The following is a 20,647-nucleotide window of genomic DNA, read 5'->3' as shown; positions in this document are numbered from 1 at the left end:
GCCACTGCTGAACCGAACTGAGGTCGGCAGTCCAATCTAAGCGGATGCGATAGCGGCAATTGACCATCGCTATCGGCCGCTATCGCCGTCTCAGTGACGTCGCCCGTCACTTAGCTATCTGCGAGGGCGGCCGGGTAGAGCTAGCGCCGCACAGTAGCGCAGACAGAGACGCCAGGCCACCTGTCACTGGGTATCATGAGCTGATAATGATAGCGATTGATCCAGGCCTTCGTCGATATCGGCATCTTTGGATTGCTCGGCAAGGCTCCCGGACTTTCTGCTGTAACAAACCAACCAACCCACCATCGGTAGAGTTCAATATTAAAGCGATTTATTTCAGATGGAGACAGGCGATTGCACTAACTACTTCACATTTACCTCTTTTGCGTAAAACCGTACAGTATCGCACACCATTGTCCGTGTTCCAGGCATTGTGACATAGCGAATTTCAGTGTGAATGAAGGCCTCTGCTCTGTGCCAGTTTCAACAGAATCCATGTCCGACGAGTAAAAATCGTGCTCTCTGCACGCCCGGTGTGTGAGACGGTCACCGGCTAATCGGGGTGTTATCGGGCGCGTTTTTCCTGATCCAACCGAGAGCGTGCACCGATGGCGCGGCAGATACCCCGGCGCGGCGGCGGGGAGGGTCACAGCGCAGAGGACGGACGACGGCCGGCCGGCCGGTGAAAGGAGCGCGAACGGGTTATCCCGCCCGGGCGCTGCAGTTGAGCCCGCCCGCCCCGCCTCACAGCTCCATATATAAGAGCCGGGCCAGACTCAGTGGCATCACTTCGGACCGACTCATCCCAGTGACCACCACCTCCGTCATGAAGCTGGTAATTTACAACGGGATTCGCAGCTTTACTTCAATGATATTTGACCCCATTGAAAAATTCATTTAGGATTTCATAATGTCTTTTCAGATCAGTGTTTTATCAAATTTTTAGAAAAAAGGAAAACTCTTTCTTAACCGTTGTTCTATCATGCCCCAAAAATCCTTTTTTTCAGAGGATTTTTGGGGTTAATCGAGGCTTAATCCAGAGGGTTAATATTTTTGAAAGAGAGAATGTGATAATGAAATGCTCCTGTGCCCACGCCAGGTCAGACTGGTATTACATGTTTCATTAGCATTTACATAAATCAAAATTGAATAAATTCAGCTGAAATGAATTAAAAGTGAAAAGAAAATGATGCTCTAAAGACCAAGAGAAAATAATATAATGGGCTGACTTTTCTCATATGGCCGTTGTCGTCTTAACACCTTTTTGAGAAACGTCTCTTGCTGTAATACTCTTACGAAGCCTCCTTTCTGTGCCCCCTGCTAACCAGGCCCCTCCGTCTGTCAGATCGTGCTGAGCTGCGTGCTGGCCTGCGCGGTGTCGCTGCCGCAGCAGCTGCTGTCGCCCAAGGAGCTGCGGGACATTGACCGTGCCGCGGTCATCACCTCCTTCACCAACGAGAACCTGGCCGACGGCAGCAACGAAAACGCGTGAGTGCACCGCGGTCTTACCTATATAATTGGGCGAGACCTAATCGCCGGCGTGAACGGTCACACCCTCGGTAAGAGCGGTCATGCAGCGCGTGTGACCGGTCAAACTCTGGGTGTGACTGATCGTACCGCGAGAAAGACTGGCCATTCCCTGGGCGTAATGGAACGTCTCTGAGGAGAAAAAGCAGTAGAAAAATGGCAATGGGAGATGTAAGTTAATTTAATCGATGCATTTGCTGCTTAGCAATGAGTGGACGACAAGCTGTCGGAAAAAATCAGGATTTTTTCTTATACTAATGCTACTTTTTTGCAACTAATATTTCTGAGTAAATGCCACATCACAATACAATGAACACACATATAAACCCGTCTCTTACACCACTCCTGGTTTTCGTGACAGGTTCACGGCCGATAACGGTCTGGAGCGTCGTGAGCGGATCGTGCTGAAACAGGTGGAGATCATCAACAGTGACGGACAGACCGAGTACCGCACCGTGCCCACCTACCAGGGATCCTTCAAGTAAGCCGGCACGGGCGCACTGTGTGTGCATGGAGAGGGAGTTCTGCTTGTTACCCATCAGTTCACAGCCAAAAACGGACTTCAGTAGAATGGTGTTAAATATGAGGGAGCGGTTTCAGATGCAAAACAATGTTGAAACTGGCAAGAACACACCGCACGATCATATACGAGCGATCGTTTACTTTTCGAAGCCTTGCTTCTGCGACATATAAAAATAAATTGTTCGTCCGGCGCCTCACGTCCTGATCGCTCAAGACTGTCACCCGCTCTGACATTCACCCCCGGTTCTCCCCCAGGTACCAGCAGGAGGATGGACAGGTGATCGAGAGGACCTACGTCACCGACGAATACGGCACCCTGCAGATCGACGGACCCGACCTGCCGCTGCCCGTGCCCGACCCGCACCCCCAGTAAATATCGACCCGACGACGGCCGGCGCGCAGTGCTCAGCACCCCGCTGACTGAGAGATCAGCGGTCAGAGAAGACATCAGAAGCCGCCGCGAGGCCGCAGTCCTTCCACCCATCTCACTCGTGCATACGTGTTTGTCGACGCTAATATATGAATGACATCATCGCGTATAAAGGTCTCATGGATGGCCGCCCGGGGGCCGGGGTATTAGCAAAGTAAGACGGCTCAAGCCACGAGTTTTGTCGAAATGAATAACTTAAGAGCAATGATATACTTATGGTTTATGTTGGAGCACAGCTTAAACAGAAAAATCCCAGTTTATCCCAGTAGACCTCCATTCGTTGTTTCATGACGCCGCTATCAGTTCCCGTCATTTTAGGGCAGGTCTTATTTCAGAATTATTTTTTTCTACAATTCAAATTACCCATGATAAGGTATCATGTGATTTGCGTCGGCGGCATTTAGCTACATAAAAGCATCGACACGAAATCTTGCATAAGTGTAGTCAATGCTATCGAATCATATAAAAAACTTATCCCGTTATTTTTAACACCATCAGAGTTCATCGCTTGGTACGGATTGGGCAATATTACAACATCCCGCTGCTGACACCTGTGTGCGAATTTGAGGCCATCCGACACCGCGGGAGATTCTGGCTCTGTTGGCTGGTAAACCCAACCCAGTTATCACGTCACCGATATAACTGGCGACAAACCTCCAAAAAGGCGATCGTCCGGTCAGGCACGTCAATGCTGTGGTTTATCATCTCTGAGAAAGAAATGCACGGCTAACAATAGCTGTACCAGTATGAGAATAAGGATGCCAAGGGAGAATGGTCTAACGCCCACATGTCTTTTCTATTTTTAGAAAAAAGGCTTTTGATAACTCTATGCCCTTCAATTATTTAATTCATTAATTGTTATAACGGTTGTCCCAAAAAAAAGGCTGTCAGGGTAAGCGAACAGCCAGAAAACGGCTGAAACCACGAGCCGACCACCAAGCCCGGCACGAAATAACAGTGACATAAGTCGCTTATTTTCCATGCAATACCAGGCGACGCAGCGAACAAGTCGTTCCGCAACCACAAGCCGACTGGAGAGTGCTGAGGGGACAGTAAGGGATTCAACGTGGGTTCAGGTTTGAGGTGCACAAAACTGAATGGAAAACGGGTTCTACAAGACAACCTTAGAGTTGCTGCCCTATTTGGGTAAAACATCTCACACTGACCCCCATAAGTCCACAGGCGTTCTGGTCATGTGAAACACAGTCTGAAACAGGCAAGTGTGGCCAATTTCATTCCCGTTTTAAACCCTGGCGTATTTTTTTTTTTTTCGCAAATGACTTTAGACACGAATTGGCCACGGTGAATTGTGATCGTCTGCTCCTGTCAATAAACAATACACAGTGAGTTGACTGGCATGCTTCCTTTTCGAAAACCGATGCTTAGTGCAGCCATGCTTATTGCTTAACTAACTGATCGATCGGTGGCGAATGCGCCTCATTTCTTGTCCTCATAACTGCAGCATTTTGCGTGGTATTTAGGCAAGAAACTATGTTTTAATCATGACTTTTCAGCCTTCTCAGATAATTTGAAGCAATGTACTGAGGCACTGGCGGCGGAACGGGGAGGGCACCGGGGCACCGTGCCCCCCATTGATTTTTGCATTTTAACATTGGCCCTATAGGCGTTGTATGAGAGAATGGGACCAAAAGTCGGCAGTGCCCCCCCCCCCCCCCTAATTGAAGGTGTTCCGCCACTACTGTAATGAGAAAGTCCCGTGGATTAGAGTGTCCCGTCCAACCTTTCTAGTGGTCACTCAGCGGGATTGTACGCTGACCGAAACTGACCCCCAACAAGTCCACAGGCGTTCTGGTCATGTGAAAGACAGTCTGAAACAGGGAAGTGTGGCCAATGATGATGAAGGGCTGCTCCTGAGAGTTCTAGTGGATATCGGCTAGATTTTTAGGAAAAATATCCGCGCAGTGTGAGTGAACAATCAATTCGCTCCCAACAGCAAAGGGTAATAGGTATTCACCAGCCTGGGGAGAATCGGGACGATTAATTATCCACTTGAACGCCAGGTCATAAGACGGTTTGTACCAAGTAACTGGACAGGCAGGCGAGCCTGACCGTCCAGTTACTTCATATTAGCGTTTACGCGAACCCATTATAAACAAAGCATAATATGGTTTGTCGGTCGTAGCGCTGGCAGCGCCACCTCGCGACCGGCAAGGTCTTCCAACAGCGCCCCCAAACGGCAGGGCCCTCGAACAGCGCCCCCAAACGGCAGGGTCCTCCAACAGCGCCCCCAAACGGCAAGATCCAGCAACAACGCCCTAAACCGCCCATCCGATATAGGTAAAAGGACATTTTCCCAAGGCCATTTCTTGATGTGAAAGCAATGAAAGCATTGCTAAATCACGAGCTTATCGGGATGCATAAAATACTATGCAATTATACATCTAAGTACATAAATGTTTCGGCATTCAACTGAAAAGAACAGGCTTTCCAAGTTGCAACAATTCTAACGAGTTCAAAGCTAAGCCACGTTGGAAATTCATTTCATGATCGACTGTAGAGACAATTGGGAATACGCACCGGTGTAGCATCCATTGGATGTATTTATTTACACGTGTCGGACAGCATAAACGAAACGACAGATAAACGGAAGCAATCCACACAAACGTAAACGAAAGCCGAGAAGCAAATGTCTTGCTAAGATGAGCCAACATCTTGCTCTTTACAGCCGCGCCATGTCGTCCGACTCCTGAACTACACAGCTGGAGGTGCCAGCTGAGGCGGATGAGTTCTTCCTCCGACCACCACGGACCAGCAGTGCCTCTTGTGGTCGACAACAAAGTAGGACAGTGGAGCTTGTGGGTCGACAATAAAAAAAGGAACAAATCGATAAGTGCATTTAATATCTAAAAAAATAGTTAAGGGCATAAAATAAAACTTCTGCTGCGATCGGAACCGCTACGAATAAGTCATTGGACATGATTGTATACCACACTGAGGCATGAATAAAACATAAACGTTGTCAAAATCTCAATGACTTGTGCTGTGCGAGTACTTGTTATTTCGTGACGGTCTTTCGTGCACCTACCTTGACTGCCTGCAGGTACTCATACTACCTAGTATCTACAACCTTGTTTGTTTTCAGGTGAGCTTAATACTCTCGCGGGTACAGTAGGCCACCGAGAAGTACCCTATATATCCAAGTGAGCAGAGCCTTTATACACACCACCTACGATCATCTTTACTAGCATGATGCGACACTTCGTGAATGAGTTCACACGTTCAAAGATTAGAGTACACCAATGTCTTGTATGTACACATGCAGTTTAACACTAACTTAGCACGTCAACTGATAGCTAGCTGTGTATTAAGTGCCATCGTCTATGAGCCTCGCAATGGCGGATTGGACGTCTAAGTAGTCATGTAGAGCTATGCACGCAAATGTCTGTATCTGACCCATGCTGAGGTCTGAGAGAATTTCCAAACTAAATAATTATTTCCAGGATCAGTGAGTAACTCAATAGTACCCGCAGCCGTCGACGCTACGGAAGTCTTTCCGTCCAGTTCCTTGTCACTTATCGCGTGTCCCAATATCATTCCGCTCACACGTACAGGAGCATTTAACTTTATCCACTCACTGGGTAACTTGTCGGTCAGAGTGTATCTGCCGCTGCCACGGAGTTAGCCGCATTTAGCGGAACTGTTCACAAAGGATTTAAGACGGGCGTGCTACTCCCGTCAGGGATGTACTACGACTGATTCAGTTCCAACGGTAATGTGACTTAAAGAAAATAGTTCACTTTTAGCATGGGGTTTGAACTGATCTTTGAGGGTGATTTGAACATGGGGTTAGATCGTCCAGCATCTAACATAACACAAAGTTGTTCCATACAAACTAAAGCTTCACGCTTTTAATCCAATCTTTACGAAAAAAGAAGATCAGCCTGTCTTGTCTTCTACTTTCGTACGAGCATACATGCACCCCATGTTATTTCTCCAATGGCACATTCATTCTCAGCTTTCATGTGCTTTCTACCAGATCCTCATTGAATCCCGCGGCACTCTACAATGCTCACATCTCCTCCGTCGCTACACTCACACCCTTCCCCTTCGCTCCACCCCGCGGGTCCAGCTCAGTTGCACGTGTGCCTCATCACCGTCTTGTTGCACTGTTCGCACTGCACGTGGCAGCAGTAGACGAAGCGGCAGTTGCACTTCTCTGACACCTCGAGCACCTCGGTGCGGAAGCCGCGGCCGCAGCAGAGCAGGTTACAGCCGTCCATGCCCCACGAGGTGCGGTTGCACTCGCGGCCGCGGGTGCCGGGGATGCCCAGTCTGTGGACGGTGAGTTCAGGTCAGTAGGATGGAAGCAGTATCCTCAGAGGGAAGGGAAGTCAGCTGTTCCAATATCATTCATTGGTCATTATCATTCAAGCCTCTGAGAGCCTCAAAAGAGTATGTGATGATGATGATTTGGTGTGAGAGGGCGCACCAGCTACGAAGCTATATCGCATTTCAAGTGCACAGCCCAGTCCTTACTTTGTGTTTTTGTCGCAGTAGTTTGGGGAGTCCTCCAGATAGACCAGGTCGCGCTTGGTGGGCCTCTTCTGGCGCGGGTATTTGGGCTTGAGTCGGATCCTGCGGCGCCGACGGACCGTCTGCATCATAGTGGCCGCGTCGAACTTGGCGCGCAGACTGTCACCGATCTGCAACAATGGATCGAACGGCGTGTCAGAGGGGCGTAACAGCGTGTCAGGGGTGGAATATAGCGGGAGTCGGAGGTGGGGACATAACTGGCGTCAGGGGTTGGACGTAACTGGCGTCCAGCCGGGGAACAAGGGTGGGTGTCTGCTACGGCAGAGGGTCAGTGGTAAAATGTTGCCCGCAGCATTACACATCCACAATAGTGTCTGAGCTGAAACCCGACTGTCTTCCTGTCGTATAAGGCAACGTGCTTATCTGTCGGACTCGGTGTATGTAGACTTTGAATTCAGATTCTCGATCGTACTCACCTGCCGAAAAGGCGCCATTTTTCTCCAGCACACCTGCATATTGCAGGATCCTGACACACCATGGCATTTGCACAGACGGACCATGTTCTTCTTGATAATCTGAAAACAGACACAGCTTAGTGAGGAACCGTCAAAGACTATACACAGTTTAGTGAAGAACCGTCTGACAGTGCCAGTGCGACAGTAAGGTGTCTCCTAGTGGACAGCATGACAAAACAATTGCTTCTTTGAAAACAATCTACTTATATTGATCAGGCAGTGGCAACGCAATACCAAACTAAGCAGGACAAAAATAAACGCCGGTTCAGCCAAACTACAAGAGTCTCTCCTATCTCGATTTAAAAGCAATGAGCTCAAGCGGTGTTCCCTTTTTATGTGGCTGTGATGCGTGCCCTGGGGGACATAAACATTTTCCATCTATGGTAACTCCCCACCACCGCTGGTATAAAATTTTACGTCTCCATTTTATGATCCATAATATCTTTATCATGGACCGCCGGCGGCTAGTAAACTGAGAACAAAGGGGCTTTCAGTGGAGAGGCCGAAACTTCAGTAGTCCGGATAATGCCGCTCTGAGTGGCCCTCTCCGGTATTGTGCGCGGTACTATTGTGCGCGATCGGCCGGGGGATATGCAGGTTTCATCAAACATCCCAGCCTATTAACAAGAGACTCTGCCAAGCTCTCGAACGAATTGGACATGAATGGATATTTTCCAAAGCTGCAGTTATGAAACATACATGCGAAAAAGAAAGCTGTCCCAGCCATCGAATGCATAACAGCGCCTGTAGAAGCGCGACTTCATTTTCGATTAGAGTGGAAGATCAGGGAGCATATAACCCAAAACGCTAGATCTGATTTCGGAAGTCACTTGGACTTGGACTTTCCGTTATTTCAAACCCCAAGCTCTTACCCGTCTGCCGGCTTCGTTGTTGTGCAGGTTCATCTGACCCTCGGCAGAGTTTTTCTCCTCGTTCGAGTCAACAAACTCTCTGCTGAACATCCTTCCGAAATCCACGTCCTGCGGAAGCACAAATACAGTGGTTATCACTGGATCGGCAACTTAAGCATTACATCGTCCGTGCACGGAAAATGACACAATTATATCACAGTTGTGACACAACTACTACATCACTTTCTAGTGTACCACTTCTCCATTGACAAATGTTCTCTTTCCTCCGATTCTCCATTGACAAATGTTCTCTTTCCTCCGAGAATCAGCCCCCTCGAAAGTGCCCCCAGACGCACACCTCTGCGCACCCCCCCCCCCCTTCTCAGAACCAAACTCCGATAACCCGTCCCACTCCCAGCGGCGGGCTGCAGTCACCTCTGAACTGTCACCCACCTCTGAACAGTTGGCCCACCTCTACCCCACCTCTGAGCAGCTGCCCTGCAGAACCCACCTCTGAGCAGCCGCCCCAGTACCCACCTCCGAGCAGCCGCCCCAGTACCACCTCCGAGAACCCGTCCCACTCCCAGCGGCGAGCTGCAGTCACCTCTGAACTGTCACCCACCTCTAAACAGGCGCTCCCAGTGCCCACCTCCGAGCAGCCGCCCCAGTACCCACCTCCGAGCAGCCGCCCCGGTACCCACCTCCGAGCAGCCGCCCCGGTACCCACCTCCGAGCAGCCGCCCCAGTACCCACCTCTGAGCAGCCGCCCCAGTACCCACCTCTGAGCAGCCGCCCCAGTACCCACCTCTGAGCAGCCGCCCCAGTACCCACCTCCGAGCAGCCGCCCCACTCCCAGCGGCGCGCCCGGCGGTTCAGGATGCGCTGGTCGCAGCCGCACTCGGCGATCTGGCCGCGACTGCACGCCCGTGTCACGCTGTAGGCCACGCCGGCCGCCGACACGGCGTGGATGTAGGCGCGCTCTCGGCTCTCTGGGGACAACGGGGCACAGCCGGGCGGCGCGTGAGGTCACGGTAGGGAGGTTTGACTGATAGCATGCGATAAAACCGCAAAAATCACACCAAAAATGTGCATAGACTGATCATGCGATTCGGATGCTTCTAAGCATCGTGAATTATTTGCACACTACCTACCTATGCATTGCAAGATATCACTTTAGCGGTCGGTCTGTTTTAATGATCTGAATGACACTAACAAAAACGAGCTGTATTTTCTCGGATGTATCTGATATTCGGAAGGATCGAAAGATTGATGTTATCTTCAACAATGCGTTAAATCACGTCTGACATGCTGGCCGTCCTGTCCATCACACTACGTCAGGATAGTACACAAGCACTTTCAACAGTAACATCCCTTATAACTGACAGACAAGCGTGAAACAGGGATCTATCATTGAATGGCAACCAAGCTTTTCACTTCTAAACGTATGCAAAGCACTAATGTTTGGGGTTGGGTTACCGCAGATGACGGGTTGGGAGGGGGTGTGTTGGGCGGGGAGAGCGCGTACTGACGGCGACGATGCCTCCGAAGACGGAGGACGCGTTGCTGAAGGTGGAGCAGTTCCAGCGGTGCGTGCGGAACTGCCACTGGCACTCCTCGATACCGGTCTTGGCGCCGTAGCCCACACACTGAAATACGGACAGAAGGGTCAGAATTCAGAAGAGCAGCGCCATATCCAGCACACTGAAAGACGGGGAGGAAGTGAGCCAGGCTCTGTCCTGCGCCCGATTGTGACAGAGAATGAAAAGGCATGGGTGATTAATTCCGAAGGACGTGCGAATATATGAGAAGACTTTTACAGCGTCAACGGCATATCTGATGACAATATAACCCGTTTTGGCAATGGAGGGGCCTGCGACGCCATTTATAGAAACCAACACTGCTCAATATGGGCTCAGCAATGCCACAAAAAGGTGGGAGTCACTGCTCAAAAATCACACTTCACTGCCTGCCAGTCACAAACATTCTCCGGGCCGCGCCCGCCGGGCATATTGATGTCCTCCCGATAATGGCAGCCAGTGAGCGGGGAGTCGTCTCACCAGTCAGCCGCTGACACCCGAGCGTGAGGAGAAGCCACACCCGTCAACTTTGACAGCCGGCGCATATGGCAGCTCAATGGCCAATGCTGCCACAGACCCGTGCACTCGACTACGATTTACAGGCTGTCGCGAAAAGCACTAAAGTCGCAGCGTTTTACGACCTAGCCCAGCAAAATCGGCGTTGCTAGGTGGAGTTACGAACTAAAACTAATGGCGAATAATCATAAACTACAAAGTTTTCGGCAATGTCCTGAAATACTCCAGCAAACAACCTTCATTCAGCCCACTTTGACTAAGTGAAGTGGCAAATCAGCTCATGCAAGTGTCAAGCGGGTTCGTTGATTCGCGGCCCCTGGATACGCCCGTGCTGTGAGGAAGTGGGGGGAGGGGGGGGGGGGTTGCCCACACAAGAGGCCGGCATGGCGGTCCATCGCACCTGGAGAATGTTTCTGTCCAGGCCGCAGAGCTCCCGCTGCCGCGCCACCAGGTAGTGCAGCTTCTGGCAGGTGTTCTGGTAAGAGCTGGACGCCATCTGAAGGTCGATGGAGCTCTGCATTCCCAGCAGCCTGCAACAAAACGACAGTCGTCAGTCACACAGTCGCGCGGAGGTAGCCGTGCGTCAGGCAGACAATGATTTGTTTGAGACATTACTAATGAGGAGGACGACTGAACAGGCTGAACAGTTTCCCTGTAAAAAGGACTTTACATACCCTGTTGATTTTGCGCCCACACCCTGTTTGAGGCGCAAAATCAACTTTTTCTGGAAATCCCCGCATAACGTCAACCCTACGTCAACAATACGTTCTATCTAATGTTTATGTAATATTATTGTTTTACGATTGTTTTAATAAAATGTCCTAGCATACATTATGCCTATTTATTTTTTCGGCATTAAAAAATGCAACTTCGTAGCAGCTTTGGCAAAACGTTTTTTACATTGCAAAAGTAAGCATATTACTCAAAAAAAAAAATATCAGCTCATCGCTTTCAGCCCCCTCCTCTTGGGAGCCGAGGCCCGTGTTCTGGAGTGTTCCGAGCTCGCTGTTTTAGTGCCGCCAGTCTCTGCCAAAGAGGCGCCCTAACAGTCGGCACTGGACGCAATATCGCCGCACAATTCGCCCGCGGAACATTCGCCGCGACCCGCCGGCCGGTTTCCGTCCTTCCAACAGCGGCGACAGCGCCCGTTTCACGACCCCTTTGATGGCAATGAAAGCGGCTCTTATCCGTAAAATATACGCCCCAACAATCGGAGCGGACCGTGCATTTCGCAGCCATGGTCGGATTTATTATTATTTCGGTGCTTTTTTCTTTTTAAGCGCACCTGGCGCCCCTAAATGTTAGCTTCCATTACAATGTGACTAAATGTCAAGCTAAACATAGAGCATTTTAAACCAGAGTCCAGAATCAGTTTGAAAGATCGTAAAACCGGGGATACCATAAATTGAGTAAGTTTTATTAATGGGAATACGTCGATGGCTCGGCAATCAAGCTCCGGAAATACTTGTGCGCACGTTGTGGTAGGCCTCCCACCATGCAGCGCGTCCGAAACTCACGCAACGTCGGCGAAACAGGCGGCCTCCTACTGGCGTCTTTATTACAGCCCCGGCATAGTTACAGCACTCGCACCAGGCCGTAAGTCAGGCAGCGGCATTCCTGCGTTCTTCGTTTCACCACGAGACCACTGAGAAGTCTCTGAGGTGGCCGCCCAGAGAACTCTGCCGATTCTCATTGTGTCCCGGACCGCGGTGTCCGATAAAGTGCACAGTGCAGAGAGACGGTGACTGAGAAGAGACCATAAATGCCTCATGCAGCTCTCTGAACCCCTGCTCTTCAGTCCCTACCCATGCGGAAGTCCCCTCTGGGGTTTATGAATCGTATGAGTTACCTACCACTACTCCCGGAAGGGTCGCGGCGGCTCGCGGAAAGATCAGCCTCTGTGGCGTCATCACCACTGAGGTGTGAATGGCGGGGCGCGCCCGGGGGTCCATCGGTGCCCCTCTCTGCGGCCGCGGGGCGGGCCGCTCACACATAAATCTCGTGCGGTGCGGAAGTGGCATCATGGACGGCGTGCTGACTGCGTCCGCCCTCGTGGCGCGCCTCTGATAATTAGTTGGCCGACTAATGAAGTGGACATGCCCACCGCGTCGGTCGTATGCGTCGTTCGCACCCCGCGCGTGCTCGTGTGCCCCTGGGGCACCCTCTGTGTGACGGCCAGTGTAACCGGCGCGATCCGCAAGCGTCCCCATCAGGCGATCGTACTTCCATTGACGGGCAGTTTGTAGTCGGATGTCTTCTGCTGATCAGACGTTGTGATGCCTAATTTGCTGTCTCCTACACGAAAACAGAAGGGATACTATCACGTGGGACTACTTGATGCGATGGTGGCAATTTGAGACAGCATACATCAATTTATGTTGTGTGTCAATGATGATGAAAAGCGGCTATATGCTGATGTTTGTTTACGTCGTCTACAATCCAACTACATACATGACACGAGCGTACTAGCAGCAATGACAGCAAAATATGACTCATCGCCGTGCCTGGCGACGACAAGGCTGGCGACGACGGGAAAGCGTCGCTGCCGATGGGCGATCGCCCAGCGCACCGGTGAGTCACCTGAGTCAGGCGAACACGCGCAGGTGACTCAGCTCTGGACGGCCCAGACTCAGACTCCGAGGCGCCACCCACCGCGGCCAGCACTAAGAAAAGAAATACGAGCCGCCGTACAATCCAGGGCTGGCAGGAGTGTAGCAAGAACGGGTGATGTCAGATCAAAGAAAGCGACGCAGTGGTCTGGCGTGGGAGGCCTGGTGAGGAGAAGGACGCCGCGGACATTTGGTGGTTTACTGCAAACGACTCCCAGAAGGTACAACAGTTTGGCGCAAACTGTCAGCAGAAACCATTTCCGCATTGTGTTGAAGCATGGCAAGAACGGAAGAGAAGCAGGACTCGAAGAATGGGGCGGTATTGCGTACAATCAACGCTCCTTTCGCGAATGTCATAAAAGATGACGATTGCAGAGCGACGAATGGGAAGCTGACAATAACCTCTCTCTCGGCTGTGAGCCCGTCGGGTCGTGACTCCTGCGGAAAGTCCTCTGAGGAGCCGCCACATGCCTCACACCCCTCTGCAGAGGTCGTCACAGCGCGCTATGTGCCCCGGTGACCGCGCTATGCGCCGGGACAGCTGCGGTGGCCGGTCGCCGGAAGCGGACAGCCCCCTGATGGCCCGGGGTGTGGGAAGCGTGCCTGTCTGGTCAGCTAGGACGACAGCTGCCGGTAGTCCATCACTGAGACCAGCACTGGGGAGGGAGTGTGGCCCGCTTTGTGTTCAGAGCTGTCAATGTGGGATAATTGCGGGGTAACGCGGGGTAGTAAAGTTGGATTTCGACTAAAAGGATCGATACCTGATGAGGCGACCGCAACGTACCAAAAGGACGCGAAGACTAGATGCACAGGCTATAAGTATCTTTTTTCTCAAGTGGTTGAATGCCAAAAATTCTTTTCAGATAATACCGATGAGGGATGATGCCGGAAATCTTCTCAGCCCCCAGGGAAGCGTTGAGTTATAGGCAGGTATCTAAGAAAGCAGGATGCCCGGAAAGCCGACAGCACCTTTACCCTCGCCGTCTGTCTCCTTCGGGAAGCGTCGTTTCTCCCCTCTCAGCCTCGTCTGTCCGTCGAATGGGCGGTGTTTACGATGGGCGCTGTCAGCTGCTGAAGGTGCCCCCGACGTCCGACTGCCGTACCCCTGTCGTAAACCGTCGTCTCACAGCGCCGAAACGTGCCGACCGTGCGTTCTGCCAGCTCGCCGTGTCCCCGACGACGGCGGCGGCGCGCCTATTTACGAGGTTGTTCCTTCGTTCAGGGGTGCGCGGACCCCCACCCCATACCGATCTGGCGAAGGGACGAGTCTGATGAGTCGGGAGGGAAGGGAGGTCCCGGGGTAACGGGATCGGCCAGACATTGAGCTGAGCGGCGATACGGGCCGCTATGGAGCGTACCGAGCTCAGTCGCGGCGTATGTCGGCTCTGCGGTGACGGCGTAATGGACTGTCGAGCCGCGGATGTCGGCCTGTCACCGCGATGACTCCGATAAGCAGGATCGCCGAGCTGCATTTGGCTCGCTGAGTGAGTTGCTTGTGCTGTAGAAGAGTGGCGCGCGTGTCCAAAAATAGCGAAGCACGCTGTCTGGTTTTGGTCAGTAATGCATTGTAAGAACTGTGTTACTTGTATGGGCATGGCCACACAGGGAGTTCCAGGAGCTGAGTTTCCACGCCAAGTTGACCGCATTGGAGGCGAAACTGTCCACTGCGGAATTATTGTGCTGTGTTCTATTTGTGCTATATGTTGCATTAGCACTGACTAAACACAGCTAAAAAACATATATCCGAGTGCGGAATTGTTTTATTCCGTAGAGTATCCAAATAATAAAGCTTGTCGGATTCTCAAACAGCGCAACACGTCCCAGTCATCTACCAGGCCAGTCGCAATATCCAGCATCTGCCTGCCGTTCCTACCGATCTTGTGCAGCTTCAAATCGGAGCTAGCTCCAATCGGCGGGCGCCCTGTCCGTTCACCTGTCGGCCTGGCCAGATTGGACACGACTAGTCAGACCAGACAGCACGTCTGCAGGGTGACGGGAGGGGCGTAAAGCTTTGTTCACACCGGGGAGTCGATCCCCGCGGTGGCAAACGTCAGTTCGATAGGCTGTTTGTGTGGTCACTGGTCAATGAGACGGCCGTGGCTTATTCGAAGTGATTGACTGATCGGCCCGGTCTTGTTTGCCAAAAAAAAAAAAAATGACAGCAAACCACTCGTTTTGTTAAAAAATGGGATGACGGGCATAAAAATCACCATCGCTGTCATTCAAGTCGCGGTTATCTTCCAACAAAATGTCATGCAATGGCTAAGCAATGCGATACTGTTCCGCCAATAAGGCATTCAATTTCACTCATAATACGGTCTGCATAGGCTGTACCGAAACATAATAAAATGGTTAGCTTGAGGAATTCATGCCAATCCATTGAAAGGATTCATCGTAAAGCATAGTTTAGCCACAAAGTCATGAACTGGAGCCCTGACTCAAGTATTGCAAACAATTTTATAAGACCGCTCCAATGAAGTCACGATTCATGCGAGCTCGTACAAAGCATACCAGCTGTGCTTTTGGTTTTATCTCTTTTCGATCGCTTATCTACCATAAAGCCGTGCTAATTACCTGTTTAGGTGACGTCAAAATCTTATCGTTGGCCTATCGCGGAACCCCACTGACATTTTACTAAGGCTGATCATGAGAGAATGTTCAGTGAACGAGACGACTGAACAGAAAGGTTGCTCAATGAAGTATAATCTGAAAGCATGCAAGCATCTCTGATGTATGTCTTTATTAACTAGGTGAGCCTCTGATTTCACTGAAGGAAGAATCAAGTCACAATTTATGTGAGGTAGGCCGGTCACTGAAACGATTTGCTCTCTGCCCAACATCTTTTGGGCCCTAAGCCAGAAAAGTGGCCGATTGGCTCTCCAAACGCAGATAACATTTCATTCCAGTGTAATGCAGGGTCAGAATCCTCTTAATGTGCGAACAGCGGTGAAATGCACGGGTCCTGGCCAAGTGACTAGCGAAATGCAATATAACGCGAGTGACATGGTGCTTTTTACGGCCTGTCATCGGGTTTAGCAGCTGGTGGTCGGCGTTCCTCGGAGATTATCCGTCGAAAAACGCTGTTAGTACCTGGGCGAGCACCCGGCCTGAGACAGGAGCCATGAAGTCATAGCGGAGGGCGGAGGCGGGAGAGGGTCCAATGGTGCTTACTTACCCTGAAGCTTCCGAAGAATATCAACGAACTGGGGGACCGGCTAAATGACTGCCTGGTATGACTCCTGGTTCTCTAAAGTAGCCCTCAATTAAGGCAAAATGACAAAAGTTATCAATGGTTAGCGTTGATTACAGCAATCACAATAGCTGAATCGAAGGAATTAAGATGGTGTTGAAAATATCCCGAGATTATAACGTCTTGTTGCCTATTAGGTCCTCTGTACTGACTTATCGCAATGTTACGCTGGTCAATTACAACTGATCATGTAATGAATTGATGGGCTGCATTGATAAAATTTATCAGCCACGTCAAATGAGCAGATTACCATAGCTAAATAGCTACTATCAAAACCTGACGACGAAATAAGAATTTACGATCGTCCGCACGTTTCTCGTCCCATCATCTCCTGACAGATACAGCCCGCCGTTATCAGCCATGCCAGTTTCGGAGGCCGCGGCTCGTACAAACCACTATTTCTGCCTTATCTCGGCCTGTCCCGAGCCGCGGACAGTGAGAGGGCCACCTGTGCGGGGCTCCCACCGCTCCGCCCGGCCCCTCTCACCCCGGCTCTCACCCGGAGCCCACCGACCGGCCGAGCTGGGGCAGCTCTCAGGCACGCTCCACGGCCAGAGACCAGGAAGTACCGACACCAGAGGATGTCCTAGAGAGGTGACACTCCACGTGGGCTGTCGGAACGGTCACCCACCGGACACTGGAATCGGCCGATAGATATAGATTCCATGGCTTTGCGCTGAAGTGACTTCGTGCTAAGAACCTGTGGTCGACGCGCCAGACATACGAGGAAGAAGACAGATGACGAAGAAAATAGACTACGAAGCATTTCATGTTGAAACACAATATGAAAGCTTTATAGACAAAAATAAACCAAAATGTTCAATTAATTTGAGGGGAAAGTGATAGCTTTATATGACGGATAAGTCGCCGCTAAATCCCTGAGGTTTGCAAAAAGGAACTATAAACAACTGCTGAATTGTTCAGCCCCATGCGCTACCTGCAAGTGACCGTTTGCTCGACGATCAGCACACTCGCAGCCGAATGAAATAAGCCGACAACACAGCAATAGCACTGCACTTACAGGTGTACAACAAGCAGGTATACACGATCTCGTACTCCAGAAAACACGACAGAGCGGCGCGGGAAAAGTAATGTCGCGCCTCTAATGGACTACAACGACGGCAACCAGGCCACAGGCGTCGAACACCCTCCCCATCGTACCCTCAATGGCGCGTGTATATGAACGTCCCCGAACCCAGGCAGGAAGGACACGCGCCAAAACTGTCACAGAGATGGCACGCTTAGCGTATGACCGTCGACCACTGTAAGGATGGATATTACGATTTTTTAAATGCCACCGGATCTTTTGACAACCCATAACATTGATAACTGTATAGTAGCAATTGTATCAATCAAATACGACTTTCATGCAAAACAATGAAATGCAAATATGCAGTTAAATAATCGTTGAAAGAAGCTTATCAAAACGAACAACGAAATGAACGCATGGAACATTAATCGCACAAATACAATTTTGACGGTCCGGTTTTGTCTCACTTTTCAAGCTGACGGATAATGCAAAAACTTCTATTTTCATTCACAGCAAATGCTTCTATAATGTACGATTTAATCAGAGAGTTCAGAAATCAGGAAAACGACAATGTCCTTCATTCATCCGAAAGAAAACTACTATAATTAAACACCAATGTATGACCTTCATGTTTCAAAGAGCTGGTTCGTCACGGCACCAGGATAGCCATTTGCGTGTACCTACCCGTCACCAAACAAACCTTACTGTAGCCGCAATCCACCAATGAATCGATGCTAAAATTTGTCAATCCATCAACAGATGAAACACTCACCACCAATTGGCGCCGACCCCGGTCCAGTTGAGCAGCGCAGCGTAGCTGAGAATCACCACACTGACCCGGAGCACCCGGCAATTCTTCATGGCTCCCCTTGTCCGAGTACCTCGTATCCAATCTCTACAACACCGTCTTAGGCTGACGCAGTCCCAACGCGATTCGAATCTACTCGACGGGGCGCAACGGGACGCGACTCACACCTATGCCAGTCGGTCTGTGGTCTCTCGGACCCCCGTCAGCGCGTGGTCCGTCGGCCCGCGCGCCGCTCCGCCGCCTCCCCACGCCGAGGGGCCAGGTAGTTTGTCCGCGGCCGCGCGCCGTTCGCATAGGGCGCGGCGACGGGCCAATGAGCGGCGGCGGCCGCCGCGCGCGCCGCCTCCCCATTGGTCGTGACGTCGCTCCAGGTCGTAAAGAGGACATGCAATAAAATCTGGGCTCATTCTCCGGCTAATGAAAGAACTAATAGTGCCGATAGGGAGCGGGCTCGTAAACGGCGCCGACTGGGGAGCGACGAGCCGCCGGCGGAGGTGGCACACGAGGGGCAGAGGCAAAATCGATGGACCGTCACTGGCACCGCCACCGACACAGGAACTGACACCATCACCAACACCGCAACGAGAACTGATGCAAAAATCCTAGCACTTAGACTGAGTGCACCGGCAGGGGCACACACATTAGCCACAGACTCCAATAGGGCACCGCCACAGGTTCACGCTGCGGACACTGACTCATGGCGACAACGTCATTGATCCCGGCACTGCCACTGACACATGCAATGACACTGACACACGTCGAACATCGACATTGACACCAAAGTCATGTCGTTGAGATATCGTTTAACTTCAACAGCCATCTAGAACTGCAAGAAAAAAAGAATATCGCCACAGCACCGTGAATGTATGTAAAAAACTCGTAAGACTTCGAAAAAAATATCTGCCGAGCGACTCGTTCCCAGCCGAAGCCAAACACGCACTCTGTCTCCGTTCTTTCTCCGGTCTCGAGACGTTGCCGACAAGCCGTCCGTCGATGTCCGACCGCGACAAGGATGTCACTAATGCCACACTTATGTCTCGCAAAAGGCCACAAGAGACCTTTAATTTCGTCCTCCGAAGGCAAGCGGTCGTTTCCCAGCTTCAACATTAAAAGTTTGGCAGATCAACCAGCTATAAACCGGGTGCAATGTCCTCCAGAAGCGGCTACAAAGCGTGTAACGTTTGGACATAACTAGGCTGACGATCTCAGAAAATGTGTGCGGTCAGTTTCGAGCAGACGCACATGGACGCGATTTACGCAAAAGTATAACACTTATGTAGCTACTTCAACTGATGATTTTTGTATTTTTAGCGTGACATGCCCACTATAATACAGCACGCATGTGCACCCATCGGGTAATCTTTTAATGGACTCCAAAAGGTTTGTAGGGATTTATGCAATCAGTTACTTCTCTCATGATAGTCTTATGACCATTTGCGAGGAAGCTCATCAGCTGATAAGCCTAGATTAAAGTGAATTTCTCATGCTCATTGAAAAGATCCCTCACACGTGCAGCTCGAAAAACTTGCGTAAAAACTCAATCCTTCACCAGGTGCTTAGGTTTCGAATTTCGGACGACATAAAGCGAGCTGCTGATTATGTAAAGGTCACATCAAGTGCAGCGAAACAAACTTGTAGACCGTATTATAGCTTCTTTTATATAGCGCCCCTCACGTTAGACCACATATTCGTAATGCGTCGTCCGAATTACGTAAATAAGCAGGTTCCTTTGATTCTTTAGTTGCTCGCTTTTATCGGCATTCCAAAAACGCAAATAAAAACACATTCCACATTATATTTTGTAAAGTTTTTTTCTTCTTCTTCTTCAAGAGACCCTCCCACCTTCATGAAAGTGATCAGGGGTGCAATTTTCCCAAAATGATTGAGGGTGCCCAGCTGTAGGGGCGCCAGGCCGCTCAAGGGGCGTAGGGGCGCCAGAAGGTTACAAGGGCGCCGAGAGACCACGACAAGGGCGCCATTCTCCCAGAAGGACGCCAAGTGATTAAAAATGCTATATGATCCAGGGGCACAGAGAGGTCAGGAGGGCGCCGCACAGTCTATTTATTTATTTATTTCACGTCGTGAGGCATTCCATCATACAATGGCTATTCATAGCCTCGAGTCAAGAAGGTACAGTCGGTGCAGGTGCCATAGGTGGGTATATAAAAACACACATGCATGCATACGAGTGAGTGAACGGCGTCAGATATAATATAAAATAACGTCAGCGAGTCTGATCAGCCGTCATTCTGACTCCTCAGAAGCCACTCACGCAGCTCTTTCTTAAAAAGATGCTGCATATCACGCATCGCTGGTGGGAGTCTATTGAACGCTGTCACATGAGAGTATAAAAACCTCCGCCTCCCAGACTCTGATAAAATCTTGGGCGTCACGAGATGGTCTGACTGTCGCGTGGATCGGCGGGTGACATCCTGTCGAGTGATGAGACCACTCGAGAGTGCCTCTGGCTCGGATGTGCGCAGGATCTTGTTTAGCAGCGTCAAGCCATGGTACAGAT

General features: G+C 50.7%; 2 protein-coding genes across 3 annotated transcripts in view; one reads left to right on the top strand and one right to left on the bottom strand.

The window, feature by feature from the left end:
* The first annotated feature begins 5 nt into the window (after positions 1–5).
* Positions 6–2,592, top strand: LOC122388881 (cuticle protein AMP1B-like). Its single transcript, XM_043380371.1, has 4 exons — positions 6–835; positions 1,346–1,488; positions 1,889–2,008; positions 2,305–2,592. Exons 1-4 carry the CDS (start codon positions 827–829, stop codon positions 2,420–2,422), a joined length of 390 nt encoding a protein of 129 aa, XP_043236306.1. The 5' UTR covers positions 6–826; the 3' UTR covers positions 2,423–2,592.
* A 2,430-nt stretch (positions 2,593–5,022) lies between these two features.
* LOC122388873 (protein Wnt-4-like) overlaps positions 5,023–20,647 on the bottom strand; it is a 105,356-nt gene continuing 89,731 nt past the window's right edge. Inside the window, exons 1-8 of one of the 2 annotated variants that reach the window (XM_043380354.1) lie at positions 18,094–18,375; positions 10,833–10,962; positions 9,865–9,985; positions 9,171–9,328; positions 8,361–8,468; positions 7,450–7,548; positions 6,977–7,143; positions 5,023–6,772 (exon numbers count right to left, since the gene is read on the bottom strand). In XM_043380354.1, coding sequence (XP_043236289.1) covers positions 6,571–6,772; positions 6,977–7,143; positions 7,450–7,548; positions 8,361–8,468; positions 9,171–9,328; positions 9,865–9,985; positions 10,833–10,962; positions 18,094–18,182 — 1,074 coding nt within the window. In that variant the 5' untranslated portion in view covers positions 18,183–18,375 and the 3' untranslated portion in view covers positions 5,023–6,570. Of the gene's footprint in view, positions 6,773–6,976; positions 7,144–7,449; positions 7,549–8,360; positions 8,469–9,170; positions 9,329–9,864; positions 9,986–10,832; positions 10,963–18,093; positions 18,376–20,647 lie in introns of those variants that run through there. The other variant, XM_043380355.1, reaches the window with a different exon arrangement.

This window comes from Amphibalanus amphitrite, unplaced genomic scaffold, assembly GCF_019059575.1.
Source record: "Amphibalanus amphitrite isolate SeventyFive unplaced genomic scaffold, NRLGWU_Aamphi_draft 000338F_arrow, whole genome shotgun sequence".
In the NCBI taxonomy this organism is placed as follows: Eukaryota; Metazoa; Arthropoda; class Thecostraca; order Balanomorpha; family Balanidae; genus Amphibalanus; species Amphibalanus amphitrite.
The sequence above is the reverse complement of the archived record's forward strand: the minus strand, read 5'-3'. Positions and strand labels throughout refer to the sequence as shown.

Bases quoted from the DNA above. Each gene is read 5' to 3' on its own strand.
- LOC122388881 (XM_043380371.1), top strand. The intron at 1,489-1,888 runs GTGAGTGCACCG...TTTTCGTGACAG, and splicing joins GACGGCAGCAACGAAAACGC to GTTCACGGCCGATAACGGTC. The intron at 2,009-2,304 runs GTAAGCCGGCAC...GTTCTCCCCCAG, and splicing joins ACCTACCAGGGATCCTTCAA to GTACCAGCAGGAGGATGGAC.